Here is a 12,098-nt window from a genome sequence, read left to right as displayed (position 1 = left end):
GGGAACTGGGTAGGGACTGGGTGGCGTCTCTTGGGCTGCACCCCCAGCCGCATCCGCGGCACCTCTGCCCAGGCTCGTCTCCGAGAAGCTCAAGAGGAGGCGGAAGCCTGAGTTCGACATAGGCCGGAATGTACTGGAGCTAATTTATGGGCAGACCCTGACCTGGTGAGCGTCCTCCACTGGCCCTGTGCTGGGGGTCGGGCCCCTTCCCCCTCGGGCGCCCTAGCCTTTGCCTTCTCCTGCGGCCGCCCTGGGGATTCTGGAGTGATGCGGACCCCAGCGCCACCCCTCCGGCCGCGTGCACGACGCCTTCCGTGTGGCTCAGCGTCCAGCCTGGTCTTGGGGTACAGGGTGGGGGCCGGCCTAGGGGCAGCTTGCTCCAACCCTGAGCCAGGCCCAGGTGGCTGCTCCAGCCCTGGGGAGGCGGCCCCGGGGGCCCAGAGCCCAGGGTCTGCCCTGCAGCGCCCTGTTCCCCTCCTCCAGGCTGGGGGTCCTCTTCTCGCCCCTCCTCCCTGCCGTGCAGGTCATCAAACTGCTGCTGCTCTTCTATGTCAAGAAGGTGACTGGGCTGCCTAGGGGCGGGGCGGGGGGGCATGTACGCCTCTCGGAGTGGGGGTGGGGCTGCCCATAGCGCTGCCGTGTGGGAACCTGAGCCCCTTTTGCTGACCTTTGGGGTCAGTCTTAGGCCCCCTTTGCAGGCTGGGCAGTGTGCTTGGGCTTGTTGGTCCTTGGCTGGGACCCGAGTACCAGAGGGAACCCTCAGGACCCCTGGCCCTCCCCGTCAGGGGGGTGCCATCTGGGTCCCAGTTCCACCCGCTTTGGGCAGGCCCCTCTCCTCGGGGCCTCTGCTTCCCGGCTCGTGCTCCAGTGGGGCTGGCTGGGGTCTGAAAGTGCTGGGTGCAGAGGTGCCGGGTCAGTGGAAATGTCCCCCCCTTGTGGGACACGCTGGCCCCTGTGTGCCTCAGTCTCCCGTCTGTAAGGCGAGGAGGTCGGCACCCCCAGCTCTTCATTGCTCCACCCCCGCCGGTGCTTCCCATGCAGTGGCCTGGGGGTCGGCGGTCAGGGGTGGTGGTGGCAGGGCAGCCTTTGTCCCCCCAGACAAGCCTGATGGCCAACTGCCAGGCACCCCGCCGGCCCTGGCTGGCCGCGCACATGAGCACCCTCTTCCTCACACTCCTGGCCTTCCCCTCCTTCCTGGGCGCCGCCATCTTCCTCTGCTACGCCATCTGGCAGTGAGTGGGTGCCCGGGCGCAGGTGGGTGGGCGCGGGGTGGGGGCGTGGGAAGGCCTGGCCGTGCCGTTACCCCAGGTCGGGGGTGGGTGGTGGCTGGAGGGCATGCGGTGGGGGTGTGGCTGGTGGCCGCCGTTTGGGGTGGCAGGAGGTGGGGGGTCTGTGCCCGGGCTGAGGGTTCCGGGGCACCCCCCACGCCCCCCCCAGGGTGAAACCCTCGGACACCTGCGGCCCCTTCCGGACCTTGGACACCATCTACGAGGCGGGCAAGGTGTGGGTGCGCCACCTGGAGAGGGCGGGCCCCGGGGTCTCCTGGCTGCCCTGGGCCCACCGCTACCTGATGGAGAATCCCTCCTTCATCTTCCTGCTGTCGGCCCTGCTGCTGTGAGTGGGGGGACCCCGGCCCTCCTCGTGGGCCCTTCCAGGCTCCCGCACCTGGCAGTGGGGGGGGGGGGGGCGGCCCGTAGCGCTGCGGTGTGGGAACCGGAGCCCCCTTTGCTGACCTTTGGGGTCAGCCTCAGGCCCCCTTTGCAGGCTGGGCACAGTGCTCGGGCTAGTTGGTCTTGCTGGGACCCGAGTACCAGAGGGGACCCTCAGGCCCGCTGGCCCTCCCCCTCAGGGGGTGCCATCTGGGTCAGGCCGGCCTGACTGCCGTCTCCCACAGAGCCATCATCTACCTCAACACCCAGGTGGTCAAGGGCCAGCGGAAGGTCATCTGCCTCCTCAAGGAGCAGATCAGCAACGTGAGTGCCCGGGTCGCGGCGGTCCCCCGCCCGCCCGCTTGGGGAAGGAGTTTGCCTGCCAGGCTGCCGCCGTCGCCGGGCCCGCGTGACTCCTCGGAAGGAGGGTGTGGGCCTGAGTCCAGCCGTGGTCTGGCAGGCTGGCCTTTTAGGGCGCTAGGATTTCCGGGACACGGGCAGTGGCTTTGGACTTCTCCAGTGAAACAAGTTCCCTCGTTTTTATGAATGAACGGAACAAGACTGAAGGAGGGTCAGGAGTCTGAAGTTTTAAAAATTGAGCACATGATATACTTTATTATCAGGGCTCTGCGCCCCTCAGGTGGCAGCCAGCCCCCACCCCTACCCCAGGCATGTCCCCTGCTCTGCTCAGCAGTGTCCGCCCAGCCCGGCTGGCTCACTCGCTTGGGCCGGTGCTTCCCACTCCCGCCTCCTGCCCGGCCTTCCGCCTCTCTCCCGAGCCACGTCACGGTCAGGGGCTTCTGCGGGAGCTGTTAGAACTGAACCAAGGGTCAGGGTGGACCCCTGACCCCCCAGCCCTGACATTGATTTCCTTCTACCACCACTTTTAAAGAAAGAATGAACCTTAATTTTAGAACAGTTTTAGATTTACAGAAAACTTGCACAGAAAGTCCAGGGAATAGCCATGTACCACCGTTCCTTCCTGCCTCTGTTTCCTCTCTTGAACATCCTTCACTGGGGTGGCACGTTTGTCAGAGTGGATGGGCCAGGATGGGGACGGCTGAGTTGTGAAGGTGACCAGGGGGGGCTCAGAGTCCTGATCCCTGGCCCCCAGCCCCCACATCAACCTCCTCTGCTGTTGTTTTCCCCTTGATTCCCTCCACCCCGCAATTCTTCCCTTGAAGACCAAGCCTGCTTTGCAGCTGGCTGGGCACGTGCACCCCAGATCTGTGTCCTGGTCTCGGACTGGCTCCAGGCTCTTGCTAGTGGCTGCCCTGATGCCATGTTAGAGGCGTCGGGCAATCTCCTGGAGGTCAGGCCAAGCCAGCAGGACAGGGTGCTGCTGGGTGTCCGCCAGGACAGCGGGGTGGGGCCAGCAGGCTCCCAGTTAGCCCCGCCCCCAGCTGGCCGAGCTTAGAGACAGCGCCCACGTCTCACTGGAATTATAAACAGCAGTGCAACACAAGTTAAGCCCCAGCTCTCAGCGGTACCCCTGGAGGAGAGCTCGAAGCTGACGTGCCTCCTGGGGTGTGTCACTTCTGCTGGGGCCACTCTGCCCCTGGCCTGCGGGTGACACAACAGGGCCTCGGGGTGCAGGAGTGGGCTGAGGCTCTGGAGAACCGCTCCCCAGGCCTGGGCAGGGCAGCTTAAGCCAAGCCCCCCGCCCCGGGCCCCTGCCCCCCTCCCCCAGATCTGTCACAGCTCAGCTGAGAGAAACAGCCCCTTGGCTATTCTAAGGGTCACTCCTGGGCTGAGCCGGTGCCCAGATGCCCACGAGCAGCGCCGCTTGGCTCTGACAAAATTGTCATTTGGTGTCCTCTCTGAGCCTGCTTCATGTGCTTTTCACATTGAATTGTCAAAAGAGCCTCCAGGGCACAGCTGTGTTTCTCCCCCTTTTATAGATGTCAGCAGTGAGCTCTGGAGTGAGACAGCTTGTCCAAGGCAGAGTTAGTGTGGCAGGGCCAGTTTTTTTTTTTTCTTTTCCATTGGGTTTGTATTTATTAGATTACAAGTGAAACCTGATATCAATTTGTAAATGCCTAGCATTCACTACCTTGCACCTTTTAATTTTCTTAACTTTTAAAAACGGCTTTAGTGATCACAATATAGTTTCATATAACTCACTATTTAACGTGCACAATTCAGTGGTTTTTAGAATATTCATAGAGTTGTGTAATCATTACCCCAGTAATTTTCAAACATTTTTATCACCCCAAAAAGAAACCCTGGACCCATTCACAATTCTTCCCCATTCTCCTCTGCCCCCCCCCCCCCCCCCCCCAGCCGCAGCCCGAGGTCCAGAGTCCTGCCTTCTTGGATTTGCCTATCACAGACATTTCATATAAAAGAGTCATACAATCTGTGTGGTCTTTCAAGACTGGCTTCTTTCACTTAGAGTAATATTTTCAAGGTTCATTCCTGTTGTAGCATGTAGCTTCATTCCTTTTTATGGGGCAGGGCTGGTTTTAAATTGAAGCAGTCTGGCCCTAAGCAGGCCTGCCCCGTGTGGCTGATCACGCTTCCCTTTTCACCTCGGCAGCTAGGAAGCTGAGAGCCATATTTAGACCCCTTCCCAGCTTGACTTTTCCCTCCTTGTTCTGGTACCTTTTCCCCCCTCCTTTACTTTTCTGCTGCTTGTAAAGTCAAATATAGCTTGTCAACTTGTAATATAGCAAATGCAGTTGGGATCAGGGAGGTTTTCTGCATGCATGCTTGAGAACGGACGACTTCTTTTCCCTCACCTCTTGTGTTGTGGCCATTACAGGAGGGAGAGGATAAAATCTTCTTAATCAACAAGCTTCACTCCGTCTATGAGAGGGAGGAGAGGAGCAGGTGAGTGAGGTGGGGGAGGCAGGCAGGTAGATGTGGGCAGTGGGGCCCTGGCGGGAGGCTGCCTCCTTCCCCGGGGACATATGCCTGGGTACCTGGAGGGGAGGGAATTGGCTCCTGACCTCCCGGGGCGGACAGCGTCCCTCTGCCTCTTGGGGGCTCCCCCACCATCTTTCCCCCCTTCTTCAGGGGTGGGGGTACTTGGGGGAAAAAGAGGAAACAGGACTATGTGCAGGGGTTAGGGGCACCTTGGGTTCTCTCAGACCATGCTTGTAGCTCTTCAATCCTACCCCCCTTTCTTTATAGGTTGTGGGAGCCCCTCCCCTGGGATGGTCCCTCCCCCCCGCCCCTCCCCCCCACCGTGTCCTCTGCTGGTCTTCCTCCCGGGGGTCCATGCCCCTCCATCTCTACTGTAGTCCTCCATGTGGGGCAAACTGTAGGCTCCCACTTCCTCCCCAGCAAACCCCAACGTCCCCTTTCTCACCCACTCCTTTCTGCTTTCACGTTGTTTGTCCTGGGGCCCACCCCAGGCTCCTGCAGGAGATGGGGAGATGCTGGGATCCCTGTAGCTCGGAGGCACTGTCCTTAGAGGAGGGGCCCAGACCACCTCTAGTGACCTTGACAGCAGGAGAGTTCGTTGGGCAGGCATCTTCCCTTGTGCCCAGTGGAAGGACAGACAGACACACACACTCTCACAGGCATACTTCCCACCCTTGGTGCCTGGTGAGCCCCTGGGCTTTGACTTCCCAGGCTCTGGACTGCAGGTACGCAGAAGCTGCTGTCCCAAGGCACCTCCAGGTAGCAGGGGCAAGCAGGATCCTGACACTGGAAGGCACTGCCTTAGAATAAGACCCTGAACTGGTCTTAATTCATTTCCTCATTCATTCATTCACTGACCAAACACATGCCCTGGTGGGCCCTGAACTAAGCCTGGGGAACCTGAGGGGGATTTTGGGGGAAGCAGTGGGTGAGGAGCTGGGGGCCTCAGTCCTTTGGGAGGCTCTGCAAGGCTTGCAGCCTGGGTTTCCCCATGTGGAGCGCGTGAGGCATGTTGAGAGGTGGAGATGGGGTGCACCCTTCCTTGCTCATCCCTGGGGGCTGGAAGCCCCCACTGGAGCCTTGATTCTTGGGCTTGCGCTGAAGGGACACCCAAATGCCCCTGGCCAAATGAAGTTAACCCCGAAAGCGGCAATTTCATAGGTCGGACTTCCCTCACCCCAAATCTGTCCTGGTGCTTCCTGATGGCCCTGGGTAACCTGCCTCCTGTTGGTGCTGCAATTTGGCCCCATCCTCCTTCCAGCCCATGTTTTGTGTCTCTCCAGAGCCTTTAGCCTGGCAGGCCTGGTACTTTTGTTGGGGACTTGGGATGTGTGCCCTGAGTGGGGCTTCTGAGCGTCTTCTGGGAGGCTGAGGCTCACTGGCCCTGCTGACTTCCCTTTCCGGCAGGGCTGGCCGAACTGAGGAGGCTGCGGAAACCCCTTCCCGGTCAACCGAACAGTGGTAGGAAGGCAGCGGGCCCCTGTGTCTCTGCGGCGGCTGCCCTCGCCGTGCAGCGGCTCCCGGTTCCCTGGGCTCTTTCAGGCACAGACACCATCCCCCAACACCACAGCCTAGCCTCAGTGCTGGCCCAGCTGGCCCCCTCTGCAGCCCACTCATGGCTGGACATGGAAGGACCTTCACCGTGCCCGAGAATATTTATTCTGATTAAACGGGTTTTGCAAAATGGGCTGGATTTGGGAGTCTGTACAGCAGACCTGGCAAGACTCCCTCCCCGGTGCTCACAGCCTACCTCCAGGATGACCTCCAGGTGCCTGCCGCTGCCTCCCTCCTCTGGCTCTTCCAAATGCCTCTCCCCTCGCCAGGCCACAGCCTTCCCGGGTGCCCTGAGCCCTGGTGCGTGGCTGCAGGAAGGGGCGCCCTCTGCTGGCTGTGCCCCAGACGGGAGGTCTGGGGCAAGGTGACATCTGACCTGGCGCCGGGAGGTGACTGGGCGTGGGCCGCGCTGCTCCGGGTTGGCTAGACCGTTTGGAAAGTGCAGGACTGACCTGGGAGTCTCTGGACCAAATCCGCTCAGACCTTATCCTTGGAGATAGTGGACGTTTGGTTCCAGACCACTGAAATAAAGCGAGTCACGCAAATGGTCTAGCTTCCCAGCATATATCAAAGCTATGCTTCCATTCTGCTGTCGTCTATTAAGTGTGAAAGAGCATTATGTCATAAAAAACAACGCACACACCTTAATTAAAATGTGACAGAGACACGAGGCGAGCACTTGCCGATGGACTGTCTTGATGCAGGGTTGCCACAAACCTTCAATATGTCGAGATGCCATTATCGGCAAAGCACAATAAAGCGAAGTGTGGTAACCTGGGGTACGCCTGTGATCTTGAGGATGGCCGGCCCTTCGGCAGGGGCCTCATCGTCAGAACTAAGACTTCTCAAGCCTGCTCCACCTGCCTCCAAGCAACCCGAGATCGGGATGACGACCGACGTCAGAGAAGGGAAAGGATGTGCCACGGTGCTTTTGTAGAGCTCCCGTGTGACCTCAAGGCCCTTCAGCTGGCATATTTTCCCTGTGTTTCTGCCAGGACAGCCAGTCCGTGGTGCTGCCCGAAGGAGGGCTGGATCCTTGGCGGCTGAGGGAGCTTGGTTGTGTGCCAAGACCCCCACCCCTGCCATGGGGCTCTGGGCCTGGCAAAGAGTAGAGGTTGTGCTCAGACAAATGCTAGCTGTAGGTGTCACGTGAGACCTCACTGAAGGCATGGAAGTAACCAGGTTCCCCCAGGCAGTTGCTTCTTGACCTTGGCTGCAGAATGGAATCACCTGGGGAGCTGTCTGGGTGCCACTCTAAGAGAGTCTGTTCCAACCGGCTTGGGGTGTGCCCTGGATATTGTGTAAATTGCAGCCAAGGCTGAGAACCAGGGCTCCTGCCTCCCTGCCTTATCCAGCCTCTGGTAAATCACAAGAGCAGTCCCCGAGGCCTGCTCCGTGTGCTTCTGGCTTTCACGATGACTGGGGCAGCAGACTCAGAGGTCCCCGCTCAGGGGGAGAGGCCCACACGAGGGGGACGTGTCCTGCCCCAGATGGTAACGGCGTTTCTTATTGAGAAGAACTGATAGGCAAAGCTCAAAGATCAACTGCCTTTTTTCCATCATAACTCCTGGGTGGGTTTTCCTCGATCCCCTGCAAAGAATCTTCTCGAAATACCCTCCTGGTACCTAACGTGCTCAGCTCCAGTGTATCTTGGATCTTGGCATTCATATCCCGAGAATCAAGGTTTGCTGTGACAGCGGCTCCTCTTGCAGCCTCCGTTGAAGTAGCCCCTTCTCTCGCACGTCTTCTCGGGGAACAGCCCCTGACCTTTACAATTCCTCCATGGCATTGGTAGGACAATGGAAAAAAAAAAAAAAGAATAAAGGTCAGCCCAGGACCTGACTGTATTTGCCATGGGAAACTTTCTCGCTCCCAACTGCTGACATAATTGCAGGTCCCAGAGCAGGGAACGCGTGCCTGGCGCCAAGCCCGCTTCTGGCACTCGTTCTGGGCCTCTGCTCACGCTCCCCTGCTTTACCTGTTGTCCAATCCCTATCCAGCCTCCTGGCCCAGGACAAGAGCTGCCTCCCTGCTGAAGACTGCCAGAAGTTTGGACATTGTTGAGGCCCCGACGTGTTCTCCCAGGGACTAGCCCTTGGACACTTGTTCCCGTGTGACTGGACAGTGGGCACAAGGCTGAAGGACCAACAGCCCGACTGCGGCTGCTGCCCCCAGGGGCGATCTAGGCTAAGATTTCAAGTGCATTTTGACAGTCCACTTTCTGAGTTTCATCCTATGTCTTTTCTTTTCTTGATTGCAGTGGCCCTTTCAGTACATTGCTTCTCAGCTTTCCAAAAAGCTGAGCCAGTTCCCCACCTTCCCCAGGGTGGGGGGCAGTCTGTGGCATTGGGGCCCCATCTGCTCGACAGAAATCCCCGAGGATGGAGACACACCTATGACTCTACCCATGAGAGTCGGGGCAGAAGACTCCAAGCAAGGGGTCACGAAGGACATTTTGCTCTGTCTTTGAGACCGTCGTTATTATGCTGACTGGAACAGACATGCTGCCATTTTAACTTACTGAAGGTCCTGGCATGTGGCTAACAATGGACCTGCAAACACAGACCTGACTTCTCTGATTTTTAAATGCAGTTTGAAATCCTGTGGCGAGAATGTTAGTGCTTCATTCAGCACCAGAAGATTCACCGTGCTACCACAAAATACTCTGTGAAAGTTAATGGAGGCTTTTCCTGAGAGACACAGAAGGCCTTCATCGTTATTACTGATGCCCAAATTGGGTCACAGGTGGAAGTAGGCAGAGATAAGAGAGGTGAGCTTCCTGGCAGGAGGCCAGGCGAGCATCTCTGCTGCCCATACCAAGACAACAGCGGTCATCGGATGCAACAGGTGTGGGTGGGGGCTGGAAGTGGAGAACTGGTTCACTCTTTTGAGCCTCTCAAATGTTAGCAATTGATAAATGATAATTGTAAGTCAAACAACTGCAATTCTGAGCTTAATTATATGTATAAACCCTAAAGCCATTCTAAAAGGAGACGGGGAATTTATTACATAGGGCATGACAACTCTTTCTCTCCGTTTAACTGATGATTTACAGCTTTGAAAAATAAAAAACACATTTATTTGAACAGCCAAGAAAAAAATTGCAATTTATTAAGATTCAACAAAGCGTTGTACTTTTGAAAGCAACTTTCGGTGCATGTTCTTTTGACAATCACATTCTATGAGGAAAAACATTAAAAGCCACAAACTTTTTTTTTTTAAATCTCGGAGTTACAGACATCTTTAATTCAAAAGAAAAGGCCAAAAACAAAAAACAACAGAAAACAAATCTCAATGAAAGCCCAAAATAACAGATTCTTTACTTCCATACCCAATTTTAAAATATCAGGAGTCTTCTACAACTTGATGCTCAGTGGCAGCATGGAAAGCTGTACGTTAGGGTGCAAACACACACGCACACACACGCACATGCATGTATATTTGATATACACATTCAGGTGTGTATTCATCAAATACAGAGAATGCATGTAACGGCAATGAGATGCAATGACTCTGAGGAGGGTTTGTTTAGCTAAACATACTACTAAACCTTGAGAACAAAAGTCTTAACCCAGTTTGTGCATAGTTCATGATCCTCTATAAAACCAGCTTTTGTTGATCTGCTATCTTGCAGGAACCTCTTTTTTTTTTGTTGTTTTTTTGTTTTGTTTTGTTTTGAGAAAACCATTAAAAAGCTAATTAAAAAAAATGTAATGCACAAGTTTCCTGATCAAGCAGGCAGGGAGCACAATGTTCCTATATATTTAAAACATACTTGAGGGTATGTTATCCATTGTCTTTCTTCCTTTCAAAACAATCAAAACATTGATCATTTTTTAAAACATAAAGCAATTTTTAATATATAAAGCACTCTTCAAACATCTATTTCTTTTGAGTCCATTATTTGGTAAATATGTAACTGCTACACATTAGAGATTAGGTATTTTTCTTCTTTGTTTTTTTTTTATTTTCTCTTTATTTATTTTTTTGTTTATTTTATTTTTTTTCCCATAACATCTTCAGTGCTAGGAGTTGGGTTTAGAAATACATGAAATGGTGTGGGGCTGTCCCTCGGGAACCCTGGCTTTCCTGAGCGCGCCCGGCATGTGCAAGACAGTGGCCACCATATCCCGCCACTCTGACGAGGAAGAGGAGAGGCCGTGAAGGAGTCCACGGTGATGGCCGAAGGAGGGGACACAACACTGTTCAATCCCAGAGCTCTGAAGTCGCGTTTCTGCATTCTGAAAATAGGTTTCTTTATGATGGAGTCTTTTTTTTTTTCTTTTTCTTTTTTTTAAATTCCTTTTTAAAATTTTTTTTTATTTTAAAGTTTGAAGGAGAAAAAAAAGGTCTGTAAACAGGTGGGAGCCCAAACCACGGGCTCCTCCAAAAGCAGTCACCGCCCATGTCCAAGTGCTTGCTTCTGTTCCTTCCTCGGAACCATCCATCCTTTACAAGTATCTATGGCCACAGTTCAACAACAGTTTTTTTTCTCTTTAACTTTATATTCCAAATGGAAAAATGGTGCAATACTCTGGTAATAATTTTCTTGCATTAGTCCACAATAAAAAGCTGCTAAAGGTAGGTATACATATTATTTCTCCAGAGATATACACTGTAATTTTTAAACACAATAACAGAGTCCTTGAGTAAACATTTACACATGAATCGTCCTACGCCCTGTCCTATGAATTCTCTTGAACATATAGGACTAGCTACAGGGAGGGCTGGACACTCAGTGCAAAGTTAGAAGCTAATAATAACAACAATTAAACGTTTGACCAATGCGCAAAAAAAAAGAAAAAAAAAAGCATATACTGAATAAAAGGGAAAACCCACAGTTAACTCCCTCACACACTGTCAAACACACAAACACAGGAAATACGTGCCTGTGCGCACGCGCGCACACACACACCTGTCCCAACACACACACGCACAAACTTAGACATGTTTCCTCGAGCCTGCTTCTGTGTACTGGTGTCAACCTGGAAGTGTAGAATTCGACTTAGAAAGTGTTCACATTTCATTATTGGCCTGCTGGATTCAAGTATTTGCATGTTTGATATGTCTTTTTTTTTTTTTTTTTTTTAACTTTTAAAAAATATTTTTTTTGGGATAAAAAAAACGACATGAAAAAGTAATGGAACAAGGGTGATGTGCATAGGCGGATGGTGGGGGCAGAGAGCGCGCAGCGTCCCGCCACGGGTCGCCCCTGATTACCGGGTCCACCTGGCCTCGGGTGAATGTGCATAATCTTCACAGGCTCATTGAAATAGGCTTCCCCGGCTCCCTCCCCCCCTTGACAAAATAACCCTTTCCAGCCCACAATCTGAAAAGTGCCCTTCATGATAGAACTATTCTAAGCAGCTTTTATACTTAAAAAATTAAAACGACAACACGCCATACAAACAGAAGACAACATGAAATAAAAAGCTATGAAATAAATCCTGTCGTTAGCATGTGACACTGACCGGACGCAGCCTGCACTGCTTCAGGAACAGTTCGCAAGGGCCGCGGCCAAGGCTCGCCGTCAGTCCTGGACGAGGTACTCGGAGGGCGGCCGGGCTGCTGGCTCTGGGCCATCCTGGCGCTGCCCGGGCTGGAAAGGGCCAGGCGTTCTCTTCCTAGTGCTGATGATTGTGACTCCCGAGAGGTCCCTTCATCCCCTAGAGGGACTCCCCGCTGAGCAGGTCGCCAGGAAGCAGAGTATTTAGGGGGGTTGGGCTCCCCATCACCCTGCCATCGTCGGTGCTGGGTGGGCCCCACAGGCTGCTTGAGTACTGGGGTCCCCCACCCCACAGCAGGTCACTGCCCCCCTTGCTGCCCAGGCACGGGGCATTCCAGTGGCTGGCATCGCCCCGCACCAGGCCGTGGGAGCCGCCAGAGGCGCCGAGCCGTGCCTGGCTGGTCCCGGTACTGGACTGCCAACTGGAGGTGGGGGGCAGCGCTTGGCCTTGGGCTAAGAAACGGTTCACTTCTTCTTCACCAGCAAACTCCGCCAGGATGGTAGTGTTTCCCAGAACACAC

General features: G+C 54.4%; 2 protein-coding genes across 15 annotated transcripts in view; one reads left to right on the top strand and one right to left on the bottom strand.

The window, feature by feature from the left end:
* TMC6 (transmembrane channel like 6) overlaps window positions 1-9,867 on the top strand; it is a 22,511-nt gene extending 12,644 nt beyond the window's left edge. For 5 of the 8 annotated variants that reach the window (XM_077166097.1, XM_077166100.1, XM_077166098.1 and 2 more), the window contains 7 exons: window positions 73-165; window positions 484-559; window positions 1,099-1,232; window positions 1,438-1,614; window positions 1,850-1,973; window positions 4,414-4,481; window positions 5,925-9,866. In XM_077166097.1, coding sequence (XP_077022212.1) covers window positions 73-165; window positions 484-559; window positions 1,099-1,232; window positions 1,438-1,614; window positions 1,850-1,973; window positions 4,414-4,481; window positions 5,925-5,982 — 730 coding nt within the window. In that variant the 3' untranslated portion in view covers window positions 5,983-9,866. Of the gene's footprint in view, window positions 1-72; window positions 166-483; window positions 560-1,098; window positions 1,233-1,437; window positions 1,615-1,849; window positions 1,974-4,413; window positions 4,482-5,924 lie in introns of all 8 variants that reach the window. The other 3 variants (XM_077166102.1, XM_077166104.1, XM_077166103.1) reach the window with 3 other exon arrangements.
* TNRC6C (trinucleotide repeat containing adaptor 6C) overlaps window positions 9,163-12,098 on the bottom strand; it is a 182,636-nt gene continuing 179,700 nt past the window's right edge. For all 7 annotated transcript variants that reach the window (XM_077166090.1, XM_077166094.1, XM_077166093.1 and 4 more), the window contains one exon: window positions 9,163-12,098. In XM_077166090.1, the coding sequence (XP_077022205.1) occupies window positions 11,738-12,098 (361 nt within the window). In that variant the 3' untranslated portion in view covers window positions 9,163-11,737.

The sequence above is a fragment of the Tamandua tetradactyla genome, chromosome 6 (assembly GCF_023851605.1).
Source record: "Tamandua tetradactyla isolate mTamTet1 chromosome 6, mTamTet1.pri, whole genome shotgun sequence".
Taxonomy (NCBI): Eukaryota; Metazoa; Chordata; class Mammalia; order Pilosa; family Myrmecophagidae; genus Tamandua; species Tamandua tetradactyla.
The sequence above is the reverse complement of the archived record's forward strand: the minus strand, read 5'-3'. Positions and strand labels throughout refer to the sequence as shown.